Source organism: Branchiostoma belcheri, unplaced genomic scaffold (genome assembly GCF_001625305.1).
Source record: "Branchiostoma belcheri isolate BF01 breed outbred unplaced genomic scaffold, Haploidv18h27 scaffold141, whole genome shotgun sequence".
Classification (NCBI taxonomy): Eukaryota; Metazoa; Chordata; class Leptocardii; order Amphioxiformes; family Branchiostomatidae; genus Branchiostoma; species Branchiostoma belcheri.
The window spans coordinates 710,770-724,832 of NW_017802836.1; the positions used below are offsets into that span (position 1 = coordinate 710,770).

Here is a 14,063-nt window from a genome sequence, read left to right on the forward strand (position 1 = left end):
GACCAGACTAAGTTCAAAACAGTAAAATTTAGTCCTATAGGGGGAATAATTAGCCAGGGGAGTTTGGCCACCATAGAGATCGTTAGCTAAAAGGAAATGAAACCCTAAAAGTGGACCCACTTCCCTGGCAAGTAAGATCCTGTTTTTTGCCAAATTCTACTATGATCCTAATCCAAGCACATTGGCAGAACGTACTGCACCTGCGCGAAATACATTATGTACTGTGCATAGCTCTTTGGCAGAAGGTCTCATACAAGGTCATATTCCTGCACATAAGGTCAACATCCCGTCTGTAGTTTCCAAATGTTATGTTGGAAAAGATATCGTCTGCAACAGGCAAAATTCTGATGCAACGTTGGCCAAAAACCCAACAAAAAACGTGAAAAATGGGGGTTTTGCGCAGGTGCAGTACATTCTGCTGACGTGCTCCTAATCCATAAGAAGGCCTTTTGTAGCCTACATCACAGTGCAGTTTTCAATTGATGGAGAGGAGCTAAAACTGCCAAATCAATGCTACCCTGCTGTTACGTCAGTTAAGAGTGTTCCTTTTTATCGTTGAAGAGGTTCATCAGTCACGTAGAATAACAGTTAGTAGAAATTCTTCAATCAGTGACTGTATTTAAAGGTAAAATACACGTACCTCCAAATTTTCGGTGTCGACTGTACACCTTTCTCAAGGAGAAAGCGAGAACACGAGACTAGGTCGAGACTTGTGTGGATCTTCTGACCTCCCCCGCCTCCTTGCGGAGTAGGGGTGTTCTCGCGAGACTAGGTCACTCCTTGAGAAAGTTGTACAGTCGACACCGAAAATTTGGAGGTACGTGTTTCATACCTTTAAATACCGTCACTGATTGAAGAATTTCTACTAACTGTTCCTTGTTATGTCAGTGATTCTCCAGAAGGCCATCCGTTACTTAACTTCCAAGGAAGCAAAAGCCATACTGTTTTTGTGTCCACCACTGGACATTCAAGTACTTCCAAATGTCTGGGAATGGACGATGAACTTTGCACGCGTTTTCTCAGTTATACTGTTGGACAGAAAAGACCTGCAGCTGGCAAAAGAACTTTACAACTGTTGTTACTGAATATATAGTCTAAATCATCAAGTTAAAAGTTATTCTGAATACATTCTTTAGAAACCACATAATAAAAAATAAATAAAATTATACCTTCAAGAACCAAAAAAATACATTGTACATTCAGCAATTCAGAAAGATAGCAGCCTGTTTTGAAATGCACCAGATGTTATACCAAAATGCAGTTGCAATTAAATTTGTGCCAAGCACATCATCATGGGAGCATCATCTTCTGAAATACAGTTAGTGTAGCTTTCAGTAAAAAAATGTAACTGGCTAATGTACAATATTGCCTCTGGGTAGAGCCTTGCTCTAGGTAGAGTGACAAGAGAAAGTTAATGTACTATGCAGAATGACAAGTGAGTACAATTCTACGCAATGCCAGATGTTAACATGTACATTATGAAAATCAAAAGAGTAATGGTCCTGTGAATTCCTGAGGGATTTATGGACATATTTTGGTACTCTCCAAGCAGAGGTTTAGTCTTCAGCTTATTTTTGCCATGTTCTTGGAAGTTTTTATCCAGCTCTCTTTAATTTTTGAACAGGTATCTTTTTTGGGGTTGGCATATGTGGTGCAAGCAAGGGAGAGGCGGTGGTGAAATGATTTTATGGTGGAGAGGCAAAAAATGCAAACATGAAACTGCTGCAAATATTTGCGGATGTACTGTATTCCAGAAGATGAAGCCCCTGATGTGTATATTATCATGTATGTCACTATTTCTGGTGTATTTTGCCCTTTAGCCAAAATCCAGTTATTACATGACTTTGTCTGCTCATTTTGACATTTGTTAGTAAGAAGATCCTTCCCAGTCCCTTTTTCATAAGCCATAATCTCCCAACACACTTTTTGAGGGAAGTTTTTGAGATATTCTGACAGGTCTTCCTTCCTAAAAGACGCTTAAGCTGTGGCTTAGGACACTGTTGCCATAATTTTTAAGGGGAGGAAAGGCCTAGACATTTAGGCAGGCAGAGGCCCTAACTTGTGCAGAAAGTCACCAAGATCCTGTTCCAAACCCTGAACATTCCTCCCAGTTACAAGTCCCAGATCCAAGACAGGAACCCCTTTTGAAGCTTGAACCCTTAAAGTTTATTTCTAGTTGTAGCAAGCTGTCAGGTCCAAGTTGCTCAGGTTATGCTGGATGAAGACTCGTACCTCACTTGTAAGGCAGGCTAGGGGCAGGGCTCGAAATACCTCCTGCATGTGCAGGTTAGTGCAGATAAAGATGGAGCTGTGCAGGTATTTCTGCTGTCTACCTGTACCAAATCTGCACCAGTCAATGTACTGGGTTTGAATGAATTTTTATTTCCTGCATTCACTGTTACCACCTGATATAAACTTAAGACTTATAAAAGATATAGTTGCAATGGTTTCTGAACAGTTTTTAATGTGATCCATACATTTTGCTTTTCAAAGTTTGAGTGGTGCAGGTAAAATTTGTCTGGTGCAGGTAATTTTCAATGTTAGTGTACCAATGCAGGTACATGTTTGCAAAAAAATGTATTTCGAGTCCTGCTATGGGGCCAGGGGCAGGCATAGTGATGATATAGTCTTTTGAGAGGGAAATTACATGTAGATCTTCCCACCATGGAGTTTCTTGTGATAAGACTAAACTTTTCGACAAACATCTTTGAGATCTGTCCTCCCCATATTTGCTTGGAGGATTGATAAACTACATTGCATCTCCTTTTAGTTGGCTTTCTCCTGAGCTTCATAATTTGTCTTCACGATCGGTAAAAGACTCTTACCCAAGATACACGTATTGTTAGTAAAGAATTGTCGGTTCATGTCAGTTGTATGTGTCAACCTCACAGAAGGAAATTTTGTCTACAGTCATAAACAAAAAAAACATTTTTCACTACTTTGGACAAATGCTCGACTATGATAATACGATGGAATATTATATGTATCATATAGCACCTATAGTTGTATCTTAAAGTTTGGAAAGATGTGTATTTGACTGGAAACTTCAATAGTCCTATAATGATGCTATAACTCAGTGTAAGACAAGTACATGTATGTATGTTTGTGTGTATGTAGGTTTGTGTCTCCTTTGTGCTGTCAACAGCAGGGATTTCACGTCCATAACTTCCCTATGCAGCACTTTCTGGCAAAAACAATGTTTCTATGATTTGTATACTTTCAAACATGCCCTGTGTTGTGTATAATAGTTGTTGCCGTTGTGTAAGAAGAACACTCGATTCTCGTATGATTACCAATCATTCTGTTGCCTTGTGATGGTTACTAGGCTAGGTACTATACATACAACATGTAAGACCGGGTATTACAGGTACTGTTATATCCAGAACCGGGCTTTATCCAGAACCATGGTCAGGCAAGGTTCTGGATAGTCTATGAGTGTCCAGAACTGTGCCAAGGGCAAAGACTATCCAGAACCTAACCTCCTGGATAGGCAGGGTTCTGGATACAATTGAGTACTACATGTACTATTGGGAGTACTTTGTCAATCAAAGCACGTGGAAGTTGGAAATTTATCTTCTCATATTCAGAATCTGATTCTGTAATTTTCTGAACTATTAGGAATTATAATATAGAGAGAAGAAGTGACTGTAGGTTTTAAAGCTGGAAACACTGTATTACTCTTTCTGTTCTGTGATACAGAAAAACTGTAATTGTACTTAGTTTCTATATACATTTATCAAAGGTATATTTTCTGATTCCCTATTGGTCAATGTTTTATTATTATTATATTTTAATGTAGTAATACCTTGTAGTGATTTTAAGAGATAGATATTATACAGGAATGTTCTTATATGGATACATCACGGATATTGTAATAGTAGAAAATATTTGCAGAACAGAGATTGTCATTTTACGATAGGCATGACAATATTTAATGTGTTGCCATAATTATTTTATGAATTAATTAATGATTATTATTATTAGAGTGTTGCACCTTTTAGCATGCATGTGCATGAAGTTCAGGACATTTAAGGGACACATAGAAGAATTATGCATTAAGTGTGCATTATCATACAAGTTAAGCAAATGTGAATTAGAATATTAAGAAAAGTAATTATAATTATTATCAATAGTAAATAGATTTTTCTCAGAAATTACCTACTTAATTTCATTCTGTTCCCCAGAATTTACAGGTCAGATTATATGGGCACTACTGTACAACTATTCAAAACAAACATGCATTAGAAAGATTCTCCAAATTGATAAAGAAATGTGGAATATGACTAAAAATGCTAAGAAATGGACAAAGATGTGTTGAAATGAACTACATACACTGTACATTGTATGTTGATAATATTACAGACTAACTATGAATAGTATAGTGGTGTATTTCAAGTTTTATTCTGGTTTATTTCAGTAGAAGTAGGAATTAATGTTAGAGAAGATTTTTTTTATGTTTATGAAGCCACACTCCCATGTTCTACTGCTGTATATACTGACCAGCTCTCCCTATCCCCTTCTTTGTTCACAGTTGGGAACATTCCCTTCTAACAATAGCAGGGCTCGAAATACTGGGTACATATGCACCTTAGTGCAGGTAAAATTGGAGACATGTCTGATGTCTACCTGCACCTAACCTGCACCAGTCCATGTAGTACTGGGTCTATATATATGTATTGATTTATATTTGCTGTATTGACTGTTACCACCTATAAAGTATAGAAGAATTATGGCAATGATTTCTAAACAGGTTTTAGTATATATGTATGATCTATACTTCTCATTTTTTCAGAGTGGTGCAGGTAAAAATTGTCTGGTGCAGGTAATTCTCAATGTTACCTGCACCAGTATGTACATGTAGGTGTGCAGAAAAAAAAAAGTATTTCGAGCCCTGAATAGGCCACAGGTTCTGTGTAGATATTCCAAGTGCAATAACACTCCCTGTGCCAACCTCCATGTATAACCTTGTAGACGTGCACTACTGTGTTTTCTGTGTAGCCTTTTTTCCAGTCTATCGCAGTTATGGTAGGCTCTCTTCGGGGCTGTAGGAGCTCTTTACCACTCCACTCAGCTAGGTTCCCCAGTAGGTTTTGCACGACGGGAGTTCAGTTACCCCTACCGGGTTCCCGGGTAGGTTTTGTGCAGCGAGAGTTCAATTAACCCTACCACAATTATGGTGGGGATAATCAAGTCCTGGCATGCAAAACTCATTACAGGCGTAAAACCCCCACCGGGTGGCCAGTTGAGCTGGACAGGGGAAAACTATTATAGCCTCAAAGACAGCCTGTCCCAGCCACGATAGACTGGATACCAGGCTATCCTATGTGTTTCACAAAGCCATACCTAGGCCTACGATAGAAACTGAATAGTGCAATAAGTCTAAAAAAAAATACATAAATATTTATGATGAAGTCTAACATGATGATATTACATAGCCATGACTAAATTTCAGATATTATGTAACTATCTTCCTATTAATATGCTTCTCACTGAATCAAACATTCCAGTATTTGGACCAGCAGCGTTGAGCCTCGGGTTCCTAAAAATGATATGCTGCATTTTGAAGCAATGAGGGGGCTCAAATTTTATGAGGTTTTTATTTCAAATGCAAGGAGTCTGGATTCGGGACTCCTACTACATTGACCCCTCAGCATTTCCTAGATATGCAACTGAAAATTTACGAACTGTGATATATAAATTGACCGTGGGCTCAATGCTGCAGAACTGTTGTGTACACATGTGTGTTTAAGAGGCCAAACATATGTTTTTACACATCAATATAGTCATAGTCAGTCAATGGATGGTTTGAATGTTGATGTAATATGATGTGACGCTTACAGGATAAGAATAAACATATGCTCACATTTAGACCAGCCTCATTGACTGATTGTTTGTTAGTAGACCACTTCCATTCTTACTACACACCCCAACATCTCACCTGTCATATAAAGTCAGAAATGCAACAATTTCATATTTATTTAGCTTATTAGATAAGCTGCGTACTGCCTACATGCTTAGATGAACTAACAGTGATTATTTTGCTGGGCAATTTTTATTTGTCACACTTGTATACATGCAGGTGTTGTCAAATGTACCTGCATGCATGAGATTAAGATAATAGAAATTCCTCATTTAGCAAATTAAATGCTAATTTCTAACTGTGTAACGTTACATAAATGTACCTGCATGCCCCAAGTCATAGAAATCCTTCCGTACAGATATATATGTGTGTGTGCTTTTGTGTGTATGTCTGAGTCTGTGTGTGATTCGAAGTCGTGTTCAGCACCAAGGACAGGCCCCATTCTGCCAGTTTGAGTCTGAATTTAATTTAGGGGTAAATTTCCCCTAACTGCGCTGGCAAATGAACTCCACATGTGGCCAAACTCAACTGTCCAGTTATATTACCCTACTTGGCTAAATTTGACTATTTTTGGCGACGTCTCAGGGAGAAGCCTAATGGTACAGTATTGTGTGCAGTTTACAAGATTTCTAGGAATGGTACACGTCAGGCATTTTGTCCACAGGCATGGAATGTCCACAGGAATGTCTCCCAGCTCTGTTTGCTGACACACACTGCAAACAGATCTATGCCCACATTCCTGGAAACCTTTGGGAAGACCTGTCTGCCCCGGATGCCCTACTTTCTGTGACCCCGGGGCTCGTTCACTATAAACTCAGGGGAGGGGTGCACTGTATCTGTCTAGACTTAATTTACTAGTAACCTTTTGTTGTTTGTCCAGTGGAGACTATCTGTATCTGTATAGCCGGTGTAACCGCCTTTCGGCATAACACACCAGCTTCGCAGGCACGCGGCGTGGCGGCAGCTGGCTACATTACACTGAATGACTTGATACACCTAACCCTTGAACTTCTAACTCTAGACTAATACATCATAAGGCTTCATCATCGATATCATCATCATCCTTGTCTTTTGTCAGTGAGATGTTCTCTTCTGAGATCGGGTCTTGCCTGTACAGACGACTCCGTCTTGATCTCCGGACATAGGTCCAGATCACAACAAAGGTGATCAATACAAGCAGCAGTACCACTCCTCCCACTATGAGTGACGTCCCTACAAACAAGAGATCTTCGTCACAAATTACAAAATACAATAAATACATACGCCAAAAAGCAGTTACTCAAGCAACTGCATATGACTTTAAAAAAAAATCTTATCCAGTTGCTTGAGTAACTGCTTTTTGGCTTATCGTATTGCCTGAAAAACTAACCTTCATCGACGTACAATAAATACAAAATTAATATATTGTATGGCGACGACTTATGGCTTGAAAGTGATGTAGTCAATGGAATTTATGTGTATACGTACATTTACACTATGCACAAAAGTACGTTCTCAGCTACCAGAATTGTCGACCAAAAAGGAGACATTCCACCAACTTAGTTGCAACTAGCCAATAAACATTTTGTGTAAGGGATTGTTATACAAACCTGCAGAATGCACCATTAAAATCTTGTTATTAGTCTGGTAAGTAAGAAAAGAATATATTCAACCTTCATTGAACCACGACGGGGGGCAACATCGTCTACCAGATACCTTTGACCCAGTGTTGACGTCACACTTCAAAAAAGCCACGTGACAAGCTTCACTGGGTCAGTCTACTGAGGAAGACCAGAGTGACTGGTCAAAAGCTCCAGGTGAGAGAATTTTTTGTGTTGAACCAAAGGTTTTAACTTTAAACATTTCAAACAATGTTTTCTGCTCATTGCTTACATGTTTTCAGCCTCTCGACGATGCTAAGTTGACATTCCCTTTCCCTGTCTATAACAATGGAGTCTTTTGTTGCTTTAATAAACTGCTGATATGGGCAGGGGTTGGGACAGCCTGGGACCACCAGCAGGTAAGGGTCTCGGGTGCTGTCATTTCTGTACCACACCTCTATGAAAAAATTCCTGAAAGAGAAATTATTCAGAAAATCGTTTATTAGTTCTTCACATTGAGATAGTTAATTCGCTTTTTTGGACATTGAGGAACAAGTAGATTGCATCGAAAATATCTGTTCACTTCATCACATTTGTATTGGCTACATGGCACCGGAATCTATGAAATATAAAGGAAAATCTTTATCGTTATGACGAAAAGGCTAAACTTTATGTTCATGATAAGAAAATCTTAATTGTCGCTGATTGGGTGAAAGCAAAAAAAAAAATAAAAAGCTATCCTAAATTTCTCAGACAAAATGAGTGGTATAACCTCCCAAGATTTTTCTCTCGGAAACATGATATTACACCACTTGAAATGGTACTATACACGACATTACGTTCCAAGTTTTGCGCAGGCGTAGAATGTTCTGCTGAATGGAGAAGATGATGAGTTACCGAGAATCCTGCTGGTGCAGCTCCACCATGACACATGCACAGTAAGGAGGATGTATGTGGTTAGAGACGCCCAGTGCCGACAGTAGACCAATCACGGTCGAGTCGTGCTGGAAAAATTTAAGCAGGAGGATTATAGTACCTAACAAATGTGAAATTGACAGTTGCCTTTCCAATTTGATAACAGTTGCTTGTTCTTTCAAATCTGTACATTTGTATGAAATTGACCAAGGAGCTCTAATTTTTAACCCCCTTGAGATGACTCAATATTTGAGAAATAAGTTGAACTGTACGATAATATATTCCCTAACTCTCACTGGCTCTTTCCATCTCACTCTTAATGGATGTTGATGCTATCAGATATCCACTGATCAGATGTAATATTGGCCATAAGCATGATATGGTACGTAAAAATACACAGAAGTCAGCAGTAAATGTTGATGCTCAGTTACACTAGAAGTAGCATTGTTTTCGTTGTTGTGGCAAGCAATGGAGAAGCAACTTCTAACAGGAGAGGAAGAACTTACAGCAGAATACATGACCAGCCGTGTCCTCCTGTCAGGTAGGGTACCTTCTACAGCCTGGGTCATGTTCTCTACCATTGCTCCCAGCAGGGGGCCTGGGGAACAACATGGCTACCGTCATCATATAAAAAAGTAAAAATCTATCTACCAAAGGAAAACATATTGTTTTTGCTCTGTTTATTCTTCTTCTTCTCCAAACCAATAATGTCGTCTGTCACCATGGTAACTAGTGTTGGGTTACATCATGTTGCAATTTTATAGCAGGAGGGATTTAGACTCCTGTCACCATATATAGTTTATTAGGCTAGAAATGTGGAGATAAACAATGTGCATGCTTTGGAAGCATTTCCTTTCTAGTTCAATATCAAGGCTGAGTTCAACATAAAGATAATTAGCTGCATGGAAACACATGAACTACAATTTGAGAGTCTAGAAGGTAAATATATTGCTGATGCTTGTGCGTACCGCTGCGAAGTCTGTACCTTTCCCTGTCCGAAGAATGGGCCCGTGGAGTGAAGGATTCCAGCTTCATCAGCTTGTCATACACCTCTGGTGTCGCCCACGCAGGGAAGGTTCTGTTGTGCATTTTCTATTATAAAAGCCGGACGAACAGAATTAATGACAAAGAAGGTCTTGTAAAATGCTGAACGTTCGATGTTACCTGTCTGTACAAATGACTATTTGTTAATGCACCTATAGCTAGCACGCACCATTGAAATCATTGTACCTAGCAGTATTGATCATTAGCAGTCATGATCACTCACAACTTTGCCCGCCATTTTGGATGGCATGGTTAAACCTTGAAGTTATCAAGTAAACTTGAATCACGTAATTATGGCATGCACATCAAATTTTATTGGGCTGATCTTTTAAGCTTCTTGACTAGTGGCTAGACTATGAAGTGTAAAGAGTAAGTCAGAGTACGAAAACACTTAGATGTTACATGTACTTTTCTACCTCACAAAACAAAGAATCCCACAGTTTCCCGATGCCCCCGAGCCCTTTGTCCCCGGGCATTCCTGTCCGTAGAGTCAAGTAGCTGAAGAATTCCTACAGTCAGAAGAAAGAAAAGCAAAACGTGAGGTAGGAAGTAGACAATTCTATCAAAAACTATCATATAATGGTACTAGTATGACATCCATGTAAACTATGTAAATTGATATATTATCATTGATGGATTATACTTAGCCCCACTCGATTGTAACACTACATCAAAGACAGACTTGTGCTAGCCCTTGTTGTTTGAGTAATTAGGATTTATTAGGTCTTACTTTGTACTGTTTTTGTACTTTGCTGTTTATTTGTTTTGCCATACATTGTACCATGTGCAATTGTCGTGCAATAAAGTTCTCTATTATTCAAAACTTTATACAATGAATAAAACAATGAATGAATGAAATGAAATGATATGTAACTACACAATAGAATGCCATCATTATATAAGAACCGTGTCACCCTTACCTGGTTGTCCTTTTCCCTCTGCTGGTACTCTGGGTCCGTCCTTTGGACCTCCTGGTTTAGATACTCATATCGGGGACATGGTGGCATTCCCAGCACCTAAAACATGATATTAATTATCAATTAATTAATTCATTGGCTAGGCTGCATGTGATAGACACATAGACAAAGGCTGAAATACTGGAGGAAGGCAACTTTGAATTTGAAATAACATTATTTACAGAAGTGATGTAACAACTAGTACAGATTACAAAGAAAATTCGGCACACAGAAGAAAAATCTTCTTTTTATCTTCTTTTTTTCACAGCAATTTAGTGTGAATAAGAATATTAAGCTCACCACATCCTCCTCGGCAGGTCTAGTGTGGACAGGAATCGGCTGCCAGAGGATGTCTGGGTTCCAGACTTGCTCTCCGGCGGGAGGAAACAAACCTTTTTTAAAGATAAAACTGTATTTCACAACTTCAACTGGTACAATTTGTATGACGGAATAAAAATACAATATAGTCCTCAAACTATCGTATCTTCTATTTACCCTATAAACCCTAAAACTCTACTGAATGATATCTCGATATTATTCAGCTTACATAATATGATTATAATTGTTGCTGATACAGTCTAATCAAGTGGTGTTGCCTCTACTAGGCATAGCACATATATACACAGCTTGTTCTTTGATACAAAACAACTTCTTTGTAAAGGATGAAACAAACCTGCCAGATTAGCCTGGGCGCTCATCAGAGTCCGGTCTGTATCCGTGCTCCGGACCTGAACCTGTAAGTGTGACAGACAAGTGTGAAGCTGGATCTGCGAGTGTACACTGATATAACTGTATAGTATTACATGTATCATAACTTAGCTATTGTGTAACTCTCCTTGGAAAACTCCAGGACACACAATCAGTTTTACAGCTCTGTCGGACAACGCTAAAGTTGCTTCATGGCAGTCCCTTATATTCAACCGTTGCCAATTCTAACATTCTGTCGTTTTCTCAACAATTCATTACCGCGCAACAAAACGCTTCTAAAACTGAATTTTTCCTTGTGTTTTGCATTGTGTCCTACCTTTCCACTGCGTTAGATACCCAAGCGCGATTAGTCAAATGCAAACCTGCGTGTGAAAGTTTGCTACGAAATGATGTCTACCCTAGAATTCCATCTCCCGCAGCTACGAATGACTCATTGGATATGCAACTTTAAAATCAGAATTTTTACCTGATATCTGTTGTATGAAGAGTTGAGAAAGTCCGGTCCGACATATCTGCTTCTGAAAAATTGTCCCAACTCATATTGCTGCTGCATACCTACCTGTGTGATGGCAGAAATGATTTTCTGTAGTTCGTGATCTTTATTCACCCCGACCAATCTAATCTGGACATTGCTCCGACATTGGTACATTCCTCACAAAAGCGGACATTCCTCCAGGTTTGAGCGTACACTCCTCGAGGTGAGCGGACATTCCTCCAGGTATGAGCGTACATACAGAAGTGTACCGATTTTGGAAGAAAGTACGCTCAAAACCGGAGGAACGTCCGCTCATCTGGAGGACTGTACGCTCAAACCGCCGACTGAAGTGCGCCGATTTCGGAGGAATGTACGCTCAAAACCGGAGGAACGTCCGCTCACCTGGAGGACTGTACGCTCAAACCGCCGCCGTGAGAAGTGGACCGATTTTGGAGGAATGTACGCTCAAAACAGGAGGAACGCCCGCTCACCTGGAGGAGTGTACGCTCAAACCTCCGCCGTGAGAAGTGTGCCGATTTGGGGGGACTGTACGCTCAAAACCGGAGGAACGTCCGCTCACCTGGAGGAGTGTACGCTCAAATCGCCGCCGTGAGAAGTGTGCCGATTTCGGAGGAATGTACGCTCAAAACCGGAGGAACGTCCGCTCACATGGAGGACTGTACGCTCAAACCGCCGACTGAAGTGTGCCGATTTCGGAGGAATGTACGCTCAAAACCGGAGGAACGTCCGCTCACCTGGAGGACTGTACGCTCAAACCGCCGACTAAAGTGTGCCGATTTCGGAGGAATGTACGCTCAAAACCGGAGGAACGTCCGCTCACCTGGAGGACTGTACGCTCAAACCGCCGACTGAAGTGTGCCGATTTCCATTTCGGAGGAATGTACGCTCAAAACCGGAGGAACGTCCGCTCACCTGGAGGACTGTACGCTCAAACCGCCGACTGAAGTGTGCCGATTTCGGAGGAATGTACGCTCAAAACCGGAGGAACGTCCGCTCACCTGGAGGAGTGTACGCTCAAACCGCCGACTGAAGTGTGCCGATTTCGGAGGAATGTACGCTCAAAACTGGAGGAACGTCCGCTCACCTGGAGGAGTGTACGCTCAAACTGCCGCCTGAGAAGTGCGCCGATTTCGGAGGAATGTACGCTCAAAACCGGAGGAACGTCCGCTCACCTGGAGGAGTGTACGCTCAAACCGCCGCCGTGAGAAGTGTGCCGATTTCGGAGGAATGTACGCTCAAAACCGGAGGAACGTCCGCTCACCTGGAGGACTGTACGCTCAAACCGCCGCCGTGAGAAGTGTGCCGATTTCGGGGCCGGTCAGATTGCCGCTAGCTGGCCGAGTACGAACCGGCCTAGACCCCGGGCCTGGCCCTGGTACTGACTCGCACTTCCAGGGTTGCCTTCTCTATTTTTTCTAGCGAATTAAGCCACAGACATCGCCCAGTAACTTGTGGACTAATAAAACACTGAGGTGTCCCCCTCCCTAGGCTTCAAGGCCGCGCCAACAGTCCAACGGTCTCAGACACGCCGCGCCGTATAACACGTTGGCCGGTCAGATTGCTGCTAGCAGGCCGAGTACGAACCGGCCTAGCCCCCGGGCCTGGCCCTGGTACTGACTCGCACTTCCAGGGTTGCCTCCCTCTGTTCTGGCGGACTTTAGCCACAAACAGCGTCCCGTAAGTTGTGGACTTATAAAACACTGATGTGTGCCCCTCTCCTTGGCTTCTATGCCGAATTTTCGTGTTTTGACGTTCAAGTGGGTTCAACTAGCAATGGTTCAACCGACTCAGAGCGGCCGCTTCAACACACACCGGGCAAGCCGATCGTTAGCTTGCCGGAATTTCTTTGGTGATGAGAGTGGTGCACGCCCGCCAAGGCCTCTTGGGCAACCCGGTAAACGTAAAATATATAATCATGGTTAATGCTCGATGATCTATTGAAAATTAACATTTCAAAAATATTATTTTATGGCAAAATAATATTTAGAATAAATATTAAGCTGTTTTATCACGAAATTGCGATAGTTTGCAGGGACTACTTTGTTCCAGCGGTGTTGGACAAGTATGTTGTTCGGCGCACGTGCGGGAAAGAACTATACGGTAATTACCCGACGATCAAACAAATTGACTAATCAGTGCACTGAATGTATTGGCTGCTGATTGACCGACCAATAGGCATGTCCAATAGATTTTAACTAAGGGTTGTTTTGTAATGTCTCTTCTGATTGGCTCAAGTTCTTTGGCACGCTTTGCCATTTGAAGCACTAATATCATTAGCTGCTAGGGGTCGCTCTTAAATAAACAATGTAAATTCGTATTGGCAATTTTACCACTGACAAGTACCGTTGTAATCCGTCAGGCGGCATTTTTGACACGTGGCGAAAAATATGCGATACAGTCTGATAATCGATTGCACGGATGGCAGCCATTGAATTGTTTTCTGGACCGTACCGTGATGTTTGTTGGAGCAAAGTGGTGAAAGTATACAATACAGGTAACTTTTA

General features: G+C 41.1%; 1 protein-coding gene across 1 annotated transcript; it reads right to left on the bottom strand.

Annotated features, from left to right (window-relative positions):
• Positions 1-6,811: 6,811 nt before the first annotated feature.
• LOC109464824 (lysosomal acid phosphatase-like) lies at positions 6,812-12,165 on the bottom strand. The gene is made up of 10 exons (XM_019761899.1): positions 11,530-12,165; positions 11,029-11,089; positions 10,656-10,747; positions 10,320-10,415; positions 9,816-9,908; positions 9,324-9,447; positions 8,862-8,953; positions 8,338-8,444; positions 7,733-7,911; positions 6,812-7,072 (listed from the first exon to the last, which is right to left on the bottom strand). Exons 1-10 carry the CDS (start codon positions 11,710-11,712, stop codon positions 6,891-6,893), a joined length of 1,209 nt encoding a protein of 402 aa, XP_019617458.1. The 5' UTR covers positions 11,713-12,165; the 3' UTR covers positions 6,812-6,890.
• Between the last annotated feature and the right edge of the window lie 1,898 nt (positions 12,166-14,063).